Below are 14,263 nucleotides of genomic sequence, written 5' to 3'. Positions count from 1 at the left end.
CATATATTTATTAACATTTAGTTAAACTAGTGTGTTAAACTAAAAACATTTATATACTTTATATAAAATATTTTATAAGATTTTATTTTCTATATATTTTTACAATTTATACATTTAGCATTTGATTTGTTTCATTTACTGATTTTCAGTTATGTAGTTATTAACTTTTAACTTAGTATTTAGTTATTTAATATTTAATAAAAAATGTAAAATAAAATTATATTTGTATTCTATAAATTATTTTTTAATTCGTTTTTAGTTATTTAAATGTATTATTTAAAAACAAAATATTGAAATACTTTATTGATCTTCATTCCATAATTTTATGAACAATTGTTTTATTACTTCAAAAGAAAGTATGCAACCATAACTATATTTGACTATAACTCACTTGACCTCCTCAGCTTCAGCTCGCCAGCAAACCTACAGCAAAGGCTTCTGGGATTCATGCGGCCCGATGGATCCAGCTCTCAGCAAATGCAGCAGGAGCTCCAGAGGAAGTACCACAGTGAGTTTCTCTGTTTGTGTGTCTGTGTATCTGCGAGCGCTCAGGTGTTCACCATCTTCTCCTGTTCGTTCCTCAGCAGAGGCTCAAGCGTACGAGAAGGCGTCTCTTCAGGCCATGCAGCAGACGGTTCATCGCTCCTATCAGACGCTGGCGCTCTGGAAACTTCTGTGTGACCATCAGTTCAGCCTCATCATCTCAGAGATGCCCAAAGTACGACCCATCGCTCTGTTACCCCTCGTGCTTTCTTGAATATGAACAGTAGGGATGTAACGATATTATCAGTGTCGCGCTAACAAAATATCACGATATTATCACGATCACATGATGATATGAAGCGATAGCTCTTCTGAGCAAAAAGTGTAGTTTTTAATATATATATTTAAAGTTGTGTTTAAAGTGGTGTTTTGGCGCAGTATCTGTGAAAGGAACTCAAAGCGAAAGCACAATATAATCTGTTCATCAAGTGTGTTTTAAAGCGAAGCTGCACTTGGTTCAGACGATCAGCTGGTGATCCGGTGTTTTCCGCGTCTCACTGAATGAATGAAGTCGACTCCTTTATTACACGTTCTGTGAGTTTAGCGCGCGTTTGGGAACCAAGTTCTGCTTTATTTCAGCGTTTCACTAGATTTGTAGCGAGACGTGTTTTTGTTTTCACTGAAGCTGGAGTTTCCTTCAAAATAAAAGCTTAAAGTGCAGAATATGAATTACTGACAGCGAGCGGCTTAAACGCAGTCCGACTTCAAAATATCTCTCTCAAGTGTAGAAATGAGGAAAGAAGTATTGTGATTTCTCTACTGTAGTGTAAAGCAGGAATAATACACCTGTTCATTTTCATTTATTTTACAGTGCAGTTGTTTTACAATATATGGCTATTACTGTCGTTATTATTATAATATTCTAATTAGTTTGTCTTCCTGAAACACCAGTGAGAGTGTAGTTTAGACTGAGTTTAGATGAGTTTTTTCTGACTCAAGTTTTCTTAGTTAAGAACACGGGTTGCAGCTCTTAATTTTGAACTCTCAAAGTGCAATAGCATAATTTACCTTTAAAATGTACAAAATTTTCAATTCTTCATTTATTTATTTTTTTAAATATCAATAAATATGGTATCGTGGTCTTCATATTGCGATATTATCGTATGGTGAGATTCTGATATCGTTACACCCCTAATGAACAGTATTCAGTCAGATTGTTTGATGTAATATTTCTCCCTGGTTTTCTTTCTCTGTCAGGAGTTTCAGGATCAGATTAAGGCGGTGAGTTTTAAGGATGTGGTTGTTTCTGGACGGGAGCTGAGCGGCGCGCTCATCACGGCCCTCATTAACGTGTATATCAAAGACAGCGCGTCTGTAGACACCGTCAGCACTCACCTGAGAGACATCTGCCCTCTGCTGTACAGCAGCGACGACAGCATCTGCTCCAAGGTACCTGTGCTTCTCACTCAGACTCCAGTCAGACCGCACTAACACACACTGAACACACTAACACACACTGAACACACTAACACACACTGAACACACTAACACACACTGAACACACAAACCGCACTAACACACACTGAACACACAAACCGCACTAACACACACTGAACACACACTGAACACACAAACCACACTAACACACACTGAACACACAAACCACACTAACACACACTGAACACACGAACACACACTGAACACACAAACCACACTAACACACTGAACACACTAACACACACTGAACACACTAACACACACTGAACACACTAACACACACTGAACACACTAACACACACTGAACACACTACACACACTGAACACACTAACACACTGAACACACACAAACCGCACTAACACACACTGAACACACAAACTGCACTAACACACACTGAACACACTAACACACACTAACACACTGAACACACTGAACACACACTGAACACACTGAACACACACTGAACACACTGAACACACACTGAACACACACTGAACACACACTGAACACACACTGAACACACACTGACACACACTGAACACACACTGAACACACTAACACACACTGAACACACTAACACACACTGAACACACTAACACACACTGAACACACTAACACACACTGAACACACTAACACACACTGAACACACTAACACACACTGAACACACAAACCGCACTAACACACACAAACACACTAACACACACTGAACACACAAACCGCACTAACACACACTGAACACACAAACCGCACTAACACACACTGAACACACAAACCGCACTAACACACACTGAACACAAACCGCACTAACACACACTGAACACACAAACCGCACTAACACACACTGAACACACAAACCGCACTAACACACACTGAACACACGAACACACACTGAACACACAAACCGCACGAACACACACTGAACACACAAACCGCACTAACACGCACTGAACACACTAACACACACTAACACACACTGAACACACTGAACACACTAACACACACTGAACACACTAACACACACTGAACACACTAACACACACTAACACACACTGAACACACTAACACACACTGAACACACTAACACACACTGAACACACTAACACACTGAACACACAAACCGCACTAACACACACTGAACACACAAACCGCACTAACACACACTGAACACACTAACACACACTAACACACACTGAACACACTGAACGCACTAACACACACTGAACGCACTAACACACACTGAACGCACTAACACACACTGAACGCACTAACACACACTGAACACACTAACACACACTGAACGCACTAACACACACTGAACACACTAACACACTGAACACACAAACCGCACTAACACACACTGAACACACAAACCGCACTAACACACACTGAACACACTAACACACACTGAACACACAAACCGCACTAACACACACTGAACACACAAACCGCACTAACACACACTGAACACACTAACACACACTGAACACACTAACACACACTGAACACACTAACACACACTGAACACTAACACACTGAACACACAAACACACACTGAACACACTAACACACACTGAACACACTAACACACACTGAACACACTAACACACACTGAACACACAAACACACACTGAACACACTAACACACACTGAACACACTAACACACACTGAACACACTAACACACACTGAACACACTAACACACACTGAACACACTAACACACACTGAACACACTAACACACACTGAACACTAACACACACTGAACACACAAACACACACTGAACACACTAACACACACTGAACACACTAACACACACTGAACGCACTAACACACACTTTAAACATTCTTTTTATTTTGGCTAATTTTTTAATTTGTTTGTCTCAGTTTATTTATTTATTTTTTTGTTTCATTATTTAGTTCGGTTTCATTTATTTTTATTTATTTGTTTTATTTTTTATTTTTAAATTGACATTTATCACTTTTATTAGAAAAAAATACTGGTCCTGTTTTTATTATTAATGTTCTTTAGCTCAGTTATTTAATTATTTATTTTTATTTTTCATAAATTTTGTTTGGTTTTTAATTTAGCTTTTTTAGTACTTAGTGTTTGTATTTATTAAATGTAGCTATTATTTATTGTTTTTATTTTAATACTTAGTTTTTGTATTTATTTATTGTAGTGTAGCTGTTTTTTTATGTCTTTATTTGGCGTATTTTATTTTAGTTAATTTTTATATATTAATTTAGTTTTTAACATTTTTTGTTTGTGTAAATTTTAGCTTTTAGCATTGTTTTTGTAGCGCTTTAACTTTAACTTTATTTTTATTTTTAATTTTTTTTATTTACTATTGATTTATTACTTTTATTTGAAAAATAAAAGAAAAACTTTTTTGGACTCCTTAAGTATTCCATGACCATAACTTTTTTTCCTAAATTATATGTCTTTATTGAATGAATCCAGTATATGAGTTCTAACTCCTCTAGATGAGTTGTGTGAGTAAGTCAGTATGGAACTGAATGTCTTGGTGTTTTATGAAGCGGTTGAGGATCAGGACGTTATCAGCTCTCTTTCCCTCCTAACAGGCCAATGAGCTGCTGCAGGGCTCCAGACAGATCCAGAACAAGCTGGAGAAGGAGCGAACGCTGAAGGAGTCTCTGCGCCTCTATCAGCAGATCAGCCACCATACAGACCTGCCCCTCGTCTGCTCGCAGTACCGGCAAGGTGACCGCGCAGAGAGCTTTAAATGCTGAAGAACTGAACCCTTCACCTGCTTTTATCCTTATACAACGATCACACATTTTTATATATATTGCACATTTCTTCCTCTTGATGCCATTTGCACTATTATGGTCATTGGCCATATATAAACATATTTACATTTAGTCATTTAGCAGATGCGTTTATCCAAAGCGACTTACAAATGAGGACAATAGAAGCAATCAAAGTCAACAAAAGAGCAACGATATACAAGTGCTGTAACAAGTCTGTTAGCTTAACACTGTACACAAGCAAGGTTTTTTAAATTATATAATTAAAAGAAAATGGATAAAACTGGAAAAAGAATAGAGAAACTAGTGTTTTTTTTTGGTTTGCTTTTTGTTAATTGTATAATAAATAAAAAGAAAACGAATGGATAGAATACAAAAACAATAGAGAAGCTAGTGTTAGTTTTACATCTGTGTCCCTGCAGCACAGAAGCAGTCATAAGCAGCACAGCTATATTTGTAGAAATAGCCAACAATACATTGTATGGGTCAAAGTTATACATTTTTCTTTTGTCAAAAATCATTAGGATATTAAGTTAAGATCATGTTCCATGAAGATATTTTGTAAATTTCCTACCGTAAATATATCAAAATGTAATTTTTGATTAGTAATATGCATTGCTAAGAACTTCATTTGAACAACTTTAAAGGTGATTTTCTCAGTATTTAGATTTTTTTGCTCCCTCAGATTCCAGATTTTCAAATAGTTGTATCTCAGACAAATATTGTCCGATCATAACAAACCATACATCAATGGAAAGATTATTTATTGATCAGATGATGTATACATCTCAATCTCAAAAAATGGACCCTTATGACTGGTTTTGTGCTCTAGGGTCACATATGCTATTTACATACCTCAGTGTATAATGCACCTTCTGTTTATACTTCCTTTGCAGCTTATGTTGTATTTATAGTCATCTGCATTGAGCTGATCTCTGCCCTTCTACCTCATAACTTGCACTATATGTCATAAAGCTTAATGTATATTTATATTTTGTATTTATTTGCATACTTTATTTGCACTTCTGGTTAGATCCTAACTGCATTTCATTGGCTTTGTACTTGTACTCTGCACAATCAATGACACTCAAGTTGAATCTAATCTAATCACGTTCTGTCCGCGTCCAGTGCGTTTCTATGAGGGAGTGGTGGAGCTTTGTCTCACAGCCGCTGATAAAAAAGACCCTCAGAAACTGGGACTGCATTTCTACAGGAACGGAGAGCCGGAGGAGGACGCCAGCGGTCAGCAGGCCTTCCAGGAGCGGTCAGTTCACACATACTACTTTTACAGGATCCTGAGGTGCTCATGTGGGATTTTCTGGTTTAAATCAGGCTGTAAACCTTGTTTTCGTCCAGACTCTCCTGTTATAAATGCATCACGGACACCATGCAGGAGCTGGTGAACCAGAGCAAAGCGGCCCCTCAGTCTCCCAGCGTCCCCAAACAACCCGGACCCCCCGTCATGACCTCTGACCCCAACATGCTGAGCAATGAGGACGCTGCCGCTCATGTGAGTCACAAACCACCTGCTAGAGCCTCATATATTTCAGTTTGAACCTGTTAGATGCTGTTATTTATAGTACGTCCTAATGTTTTGAATTCGCTTTTATTTTTATAATTTGTTTTTAGTTTTAGTGTGATTGTCATTTTTGTTTAGTTGCCAAAATTTCTGATGTTTACGTTCTTCCTCTCATATATTTTTTCAATATTTCTTTTATATATTTCCACTTGTTTTGGTTTTGTATAGGGATGCACGATATTATCGGACCAATATCGGAATCGGCCGATAATAGCTTAAAATATAAATATCGGCATCGACCCGATGTGAAAAATAATGCTGTTATGTCCTGCTGATAAGGAATGTGTTAACTCGCATGTGCTCAGGGTGTGCTAGCGATTAGATCACGTCAGCAGTGTGGCTCATTCTTGAAGCAAAGTTTTGCCTGAATGATGATCGGATTCACTGTTTTGGATCGCTGCATTTAAACTCAGCATTATCAGTATCATGTGTAATATGTTATATTTTTAAACAAATTATGAGCTCTAAAAGATTTTCAGAATTTTTACAACTCTTTTGCTTTAGACCATCTACAAATGTTAAATCATAAAATAAAATGTTATGGTTACCACTACATATTTCTGAAAGAAAATAAAATGCAACGATTGATATATAGTTTATTTATACTTAGAATTATACAAACAATAATGAAGTTCTTTTAACAAATAAGCTCTTGTTTAAAAACTAACCAAAATTAAAAATAATTTGCTTATAATTTCCACACAGGAGAGACTTGGTGTTGTTTCCAAACAAAAGGGAATATATCGGTATCGGCCAAAATGAGTTTAAGAATATCGGCATATCGGATATCGGCAAAAATCCAATATCGTACATCCTTAGTTTTGTATTTGTTGTTTGTTTTAATTTGTCTTTTTATTACTTCGAATTAAATGTTTAATTTTGGTTAGTTGCCAAGGCAACGTTTCTAATGTTTTTCCCTGTAATCTTTATATTTTCTTATTAATTTATAATTTAAAAAAAAGCTAGCTTCCAAGGCAACATTTCTAATGTTCGTTTAAGTTACATTTTTTCCTCTCTTTATATTTTTAGTTTCACTTCGCAAAAGTTTAGTTTTGGTTTAAGTTAACGGTGACAGCATTGGTTAATTATGGATGCTGTTGGACTGGTTCTTCCCTCAGTTTGAGCAGATGCTGGGTCTCGCTCAGAGATCTCAAGACGAGCTCTTCCACATCGCTCTCTATAACTGGCTCATTCAGGCCGATCTCACCGACAAACTCCTGGAGGTACGAATGATCGCATGCACACTTACTCAACATAGCTTAAAGTCTCTCTCTGTTCAACAAAGTGTTAAGGGCATTTTCTGCTCTGCTCCAGGTGAACTCGCCGTACCTGGAGGATCATCTGATGCACATGATCAAACAGGACCAGAGTAAAGTGCGTAACATGGACCTTCTGTGGCGATACTACGAGAAGAACAGAAGCTTTGGCAAAGCGGCGCACGTTCTGGCGCGGCTGGCTGACATGCACAGGTATCATGCTGGTTAGCCCCTCCCACTGAAATCTGATTGGTTCAGAATCTCTCTTCTCGTAACTGTGCATTTAGTAGGGCCCTATGATTTCTGCAATGTGGAAAATGCAGACACACACCGTAGTTTCGTTTACTACACACACATACTGAAGCTCGCGGTGATTTCAGCGTCTGTCGTCTCTCTAAATGAACAACATCCCCAGAACTGCTCTGAGAGTCACTTCATCAGCATTTTACTGTTTCATTACATTAAAACTAGCCTTGTATGTATGCACAGCAACCCGTCAAAATAAAAGTTTGGTTTAACTTGAAGACATTGTGGCAGAAATATATTACTATCATTCAGTAGAATAATACTGCTACTACTACTGTTGAAGAAATAGTACAATTTTATTTTTTGAAAAATCACACAATATTTCCTCCGTTTTAATTTGACTAGAAAATCCGCTTTATTTTCATGTTTTATGCCTTCATTTGATAACCAGAAAAATGTAAATAAACAGCACAGAATTTCATAAGGCTATTGTGAGAATAAATGCCTCTAAATGAAAGTGAAGGTTTGTGTTGGTTTTGTGTGCGTGCAGCACGGAGATCTCTCTGAAGCAGCGTTTGGAGTACATCTCCAGAGCCATCCTCTCCGCCAAGAGCTCGTCCTGCGTCTCTTCACTGGGAGCCGACGGAGAGTTTCTGCATGAATTAGAGGAGAAGATGGAGGTACTGAGACAGAAACAGCTGCTGAGGACCTTCAGTGAAAGAGCCGTTAGCGTGATTTGGGAGAAAACAATCTAATTGTGATTGTTTCTGATAAAAGCTGTAATTGTAATTCAAAAAGTGTTTGTAGGGCTACACAGTTTGCCAAAAAAAGTCACATTTATATAGATACGATAAATGACCAATTATATATCAATATCCCTTTATTTATCGTTATATAAAATATTAAACAAAATAAGAAATATTACTATTGTTAGTATTGTAATATTCAACTGTAAAGTAAAACAATGAGTATTTACATTTAGTCATGTAGCAGACGCTTTTATCCAAAGCAGCTTAGAAATGAGGACAATAGAAGCCATCAAAACCAACAAAAGAGCAAGTGCTATAACAAATCTCAGTTAGCTTAACACAGTACACTAGCAAGGGTTGTTTTTAATTATATAATAAATAAATAGAAAACAGATAGAATAGAAAAAGAATAGAGCAAGCTAGTGTTAGAGGCCTTTTTTGCTTTTGTTAATTGTATAATAAAGAAAAATGAAACAAATAGAAGGAATACAAAAAGATTAGAAAAGCTAGTGTTAGTTTTGTTTTTTGTTTTTTAAAAAAAACAAGCAGTAAGTAAATGAGTAGAGTGTCTAAAAGGGGCAAGTTTTTATTATATTTTATATATAATAGAATTATAATAGAGAGTGCTAGAGTTCGAGGGTCAAATAAAGATGGAAGAGATGTGTTTTTAGCCGATTCTTGAAGATGGTTAAGGACGGCTCAGATTGAGTTGGGCAGGTCACTCAATCCAGGTATTTAAGAAAAATAATAAATTAATATTGTAAAATTACTCTCGTTGTCAACAGTTTAACTATGAAAAATCTTTTTTGGAATAAGGATAAATATTATAAGGATATATATTTGATGAAGCTTAAAATTAAAAAACTTAAATATAAATTAGAAATGTTGTCATGGCAACTAATTAAAAATTTGTTGCGGTAGTAAAATTACTAAAAATAAAACTGCAATAAAAATAAATCTATATAGAAATATTTAAATTAAACTATATATATATTATTATTATTATTATTATTATTTTTTTTTTTTACTTTTAAAAGAACGAACCAACTAAACAGTCAAGATCATAAATAATTATTTTATTTATTTTTAGAAAGATTAACCATAACTGTTACTTATTTTAAAGCTTCTTTTAATTAAACTTTAATTACACAATCAGAACCAAGTTTTATTGCAACTAACCATACGTTTCAGCTAAAGTATTAATTACAAAACTTAAATAAAAAATAAAGCAAAAATGACATTTAAAAAAATAATAATAAAAACGACAAAAGCACATAAAATTAACTAAACTTGAAATGAAAACTTTCAGATTAACACTGGCTCTGAGGGGTTGAAAACATCAGATCAGCAGCTGCTCGCATGTAAATTGATTTAATGAAACTGCACCAAATCATGTCACAATTTCAGTTTTATTTTGCTGACTCGTGCAGCCCTAAATTAGTCTGGGCTGTAACGCTGCTCTGATCCTTTAGGTGGTGCGGATTCAGGTGCAGATCCAGGATACGCTCCGCAGACAGTATTCCCAGCATCCCTCAGTGCAGGGAGCCATGACACAACTGGACTCCGAGCTCATGGACATTACCAAGGTAAACGGAGACGCTTCAGCTGCATGCAGTAAATGCACTTCCTGATCTGCTGTCAAAAATATATATATTTTTTTCGAATATTCTTTGAATTTAAAATAAATCCACATTCAAATGCAAAAACGTTGCATTCGAATTTTAGGCGCGCGTCAGGCAGCCTTATAGGTGGCGCACAAAATGCAATGACAATGTAAGTGATGTTGCTTTTTAATGTTTTTGTTAGCCTATCCAGCGAATCGATGCTGCATTGTTCATTCGAAATATTGCAGGAAAAAGAGAACATCAGTGCAGAGAAGATCTTGTTTACAGGCAACCAATCCGTTCACACTGAACACATATTTTGCGCATTTTCTAGAGAGACGTCTATCACTGTTGCACTCGCGTCTCACACAAGAGAGCCGCATGTTTGGAAAGCCATGTAAAATTAATGCAAGTCTCGAGACTTTATGGCAGGGTTTTTTTTCCTCATCCCACTGCATCTCATGTTTTTAAATGGAAAAAGCGCTCTTTGTGATTGGCTTTCGTCATTTTGTATTAAGCATACATGATGCTGTTTTGTTTATAATTGTTTAAGAAACTTACTTATATGTGACCATAAACCACAAAACCAGTCATAAGATTCAGTTTTTTAAATTGAGATTTATACATCATCAGGATATGACAATATTTGTCTGAGATGCAACTATTTGAAAATCTGGAATCTGAGGGTGCAAAAAAATCTAAATATTGAGAAAATCACCTTTAAAGTTGTTCAAATGAAGTTCTTAGCAATGCATATTACTAATCAAAAATGAAGTTTTGATATATTTACGGTAGGAAATTTACAAAATATCTTCACGGAACATGATCTTTACTTAATATTTTTGGCATAAAAGAAAAATGGATAATTTTGACCCATACAATGTATTGTTGGCTATTGCTACAAATATACCTGCTGCTTATGACTGCAGGGTCACATAATTTGGTTTATAAACATTATACAGTGTTTCACAGATAGTGATGTTATTTTATTGCTTTAATACACATGCATTAGTAATATTTAGCTTGATGCGCCCTCTTGTGTCCTTTTTTCCCCCTTAAATGAAATTATGCCTTTTAAATTCTAATATTGATAATATTTAAGTGCAAAATTCGAGTTTAGTTTTTCGGTGGTTTTGACAGCCCTATTATTTCATAAGCATGTTGTGTTGGTCTCTCTGCAGCTGTATGGCGAGTTTGCGGATCACTTCCGGCTGTCGGAGTGTAAGCTGGCCATCATTCACTGCGCGGGACACTCGGACCCCATCCTGGTGCACTCGCTGTGGCAGGAGATCACTGAGAAGGGTAAGAGCTCTCGCTGACGTCTTCCTCTTCCTGTGCTGTGGGGCGCTGCGTCTGACGGCTGCTGTTGTGTTTCAGAGCTGAGCGACAGCGTGGCCATGAGCCCGGCGGACTGCATGACCGCTCTGAGCCTAAAGCTCGTGTCGCTGGGGAAGTTATACGCGGGAACACCTCGATACTTTCCATTAGGTAATGATTTCCATGATTTCATTTTCCACTCAAGTCGAGGCTGGGGTATATCTGCGGTAACATGGTAAGTGTTGTTGTAATGATGTGCGATTAGACATTTTTGAGTATATCACAAAAACACTCACAGAGAATGCACGCACGTGATTTATTATTCTATTAAAACTCAAAATCCAAGGCTTTCTAAATTGTAGATGGCAAAAATGGCTCTGTGTATGCATTTTATATTTATTTAAATACAGTAAATCTATAATATCAAACAGTGTGCATGATAACAAATGTAATAATCATTTTATACAAGTTTAATAAAATTAGCATTAAGTGACTTACACAATATTGCCTGTTTTTGCTCAATTTTGCCAACAAAAATAGTTCCAAACAAAGATCACAGCACTGTTTACTTACTGAATGAATCAGCTTTGTGAACGAATCGATTGAATGAATGATTCAGTGATTCACTCATTAAGAGTCAAATGCTTTGTTTCTGAATGAATCGTTTGAATCTCAATGACTCACATGAAAGCATGTAAAATTAATGTAAGTCCAACTTTTAAAAAAACACGTCTCAAGACTTTATGGTGTTTTTTCCCATCCCGCATCTCATGTGTTTAAATGAAACCGTGCTCTTTGTGATTGGTTTTCAGTCCTTTGTATTAAACTATATACAGTATACATGCATGATGCTGTTTTGCTTCTAATTGTTTAAGCAACTTCATTAATTATATATGGTTTATAAACATTAATTTAAACATTATGCACTTTTTTCACAGATAGTTATTTTGTTGCTTTGAAGAAACGTGCATTAGTAATATTTGGCTCGATGTGGCCTCAGGAGAGAAACCAAAAGCCCCCCCCAACTGAAATTATGCCTTTCAAATTTTGTACTTAAATATAATCAATATTTGAATTATACAGTATTCGAATTTAAATGTAGTTCACTAATTGCTTTTGTGAGTCGCTTTGGCTAAAAGCGTCTGCTAAATGTGTAACTCATCATCTGAGCTCGTGCTGTTGTATGTGATCTTCAGACTTCCTGGTGAAGTTTCTGGAACAGGAAGTGTGCCGGTTGAACTGGGACGTGGGTTTCGTCACCTTCACCATGCAGGAGATTGGAGTTCAGCTTCCACGACTGCTGGAGGTTTACGACCAACTCTTCAAGACACGGGTACGAGACATTAGTGAAAAACTATTGCTTTTATTTTAATCTACAAGCCCACAGGCTGAATATCACATTTCACTTAACTCATAATCCTCTTAAGGATTGCTTAACAGTAATTATACATTTGTTGACTATTATTATAATTTTTCTTATCAAGTTCTTATTTCATTTTTATTTTAAAAAGTTTATATTTGTATTTATTTATTAGTCCATAATCCTCTTAAGGATTGATTAATGGTAGTAATATATTTATTTACTTTATTTAATTTAATACATTTTGAATTTATTAATCTGTAATACTATTAAGAATGGCTTTATTTACTTATTTTAAAAATATTTTGTATTTTTTTACTTTTCATTTAATTTATTTATTGATCCATAATACTCTTAAAGATTTTTAATGTTTTAAAAAAAAAAACTATTTATCATAACTAAACGGTAATTATTATTATTTTTTCTAAATTCCATATTTACTTATTAATTTATTATTACATTTTCTATCTTATGTTTATGTAATATTATTTTTATTTATTAGTCCATAATCCTTTCAAAGATTGCTTAACAGTAGTTATATATTTATTTAATTATGTTTTATAATTATATAAAAATGTAATTATCTAATTACACTTGCTTAACAGTGGTTGTTTTAATTTTTTACTTTTTATTTTTCTAAATTTCATATTCATTTGTTAATTTTTTTATTTTTTTATCATTGCTGTATCTAAAAGTTGAAGTGTTCCTCATGTAACTTGATATGGCATCTTAAAAAGTGACACTCAAGATTCTGAAGTGTAAACAGTGCCAGGAGTAAACAAACCCAAAAATATAATAATTTCTGTGTGTCTCACCCAGGACCCATGTTGGCAGCGCCTTAAGAAACCACTGCACCTGGTGGAGTGCATCCATGTGCTCCTGTCAGGATACGTCAATGACCCCAGCCGAGTGCCCACCTATGACAGGTAAATTTCCTACCGTAAATATATCAAAGCTTCATTTTTGATTAGTAATATGCATTGCTAAGAACTTCATTTGAACAACTTTAAAGGTGATTTTCTCAATATTTAGATTTTTTTGCACCCTCAGATTCCAGATTTTCAAATAGTTGTATCTCAGACAAATATTGTCCGATCATAACAAACCATACATCAATGGAAAGATTATTTATTCAGCTTTCAGAAGAGGTATAAATCTGTACCTATATGACTGGTTTTGTGGCCAAGACTGCAGTTTTCCTGTGGAATTGTGGTACTTTAACAGTGTTGTGGGTGGTTTTTGATGTCCGCTGGTTGAAGTGACCCCAGTAACCTCATATTTAGCCCCTGGAGTGCGAAATTTACCAGTTGAACCCCGTCAAAAAATGTGTATTTTACACCCCGGAATGCAATTTTTACCGGGGACCTCCCACGAAATGCGATTGGGCTAGTTTTGAGTAG

At 35.6% G+C, this 14,263-nt stretch overlaps 1 protein-coding gene across 2 annotated transcripts in view; it reads left to right on the top strand.

The window, feature by feature from the left end:
* Positions 1–14,263, top strand: part of nup155 (nucleoporin 155) — a 34,162-nt gene that overhangs the window by 19,118 nt on the left and 781 nt on the right. The window contains exons 20-33 of one of the 2 annotated variants that reach the window (XM_058789615.1): positions 405–508; positions 588–718; positions 1,741–1,932; positions 4,567–4,705; positions 5,881–6,016; positions 6,109–6,262; positions 7,450–7,554; positions 7,646–7,800; positions 8,384–8,513; positions 10,055–10,168; positions 11,368–11,488; positions 11,564–11,674; positions 12,700–12,836; positions 13,683–13,789. In XM_058789615.1, coding sequence (XP_058645598.1) covers positions 405–508; positions 588–718; positions 1,741–1,932; positions 4,567–4,705; positions 5,881–6,016; positions 6,109–6,262; positions 7,450–7,554; positions 7,646–7,800; positions 8,384–8,513; positions 10,055–10,168; positions 11,368–11,488; positions 11,564–11,674; positions 12,700–12,836; positions 13,683–13,789 — 1,836 coding nt within the window. Of the gene's footprint in view, positions 1–404; positions 509–584; positions 719–1,740; positions 1,933–4,566; positions 4,706–5,880; positions 6,017–6,108; positions 6,263–7,449; positions 7,555–7,645; positions 7,801–8,383; positions 8,514–10,054; positions 10,169–11,367; positions 11,489–11,563; positions 11,675–12,699; positions 12,837–13,682; positions 13,790–14,263 lie in introns of both variants that reach the window. The other variant, XM_058789614.1, reaches the window with a different exon arrangement.

Source organism: Onychostoma macrolepis, chromosome 10 (assembly GCF_012432095.1).
Source record: "Onychostoma macrolepis isolate SWU-2019 chromosome 10, ASM1243209v1, whole genome shotgun sequence".
Lineage (NCBI taxonomy): Eukaryota > Metazoa > Chordata > Actinopteri > Cypriniformes > Cyprinidae > Onychostoma > Onychostoma macrolepis.
The sequence above is the reverse complement of the archived record's forward strand: the minus strand, read 5'-3'. Positions and strand labels throughout refer to the sequence as shown.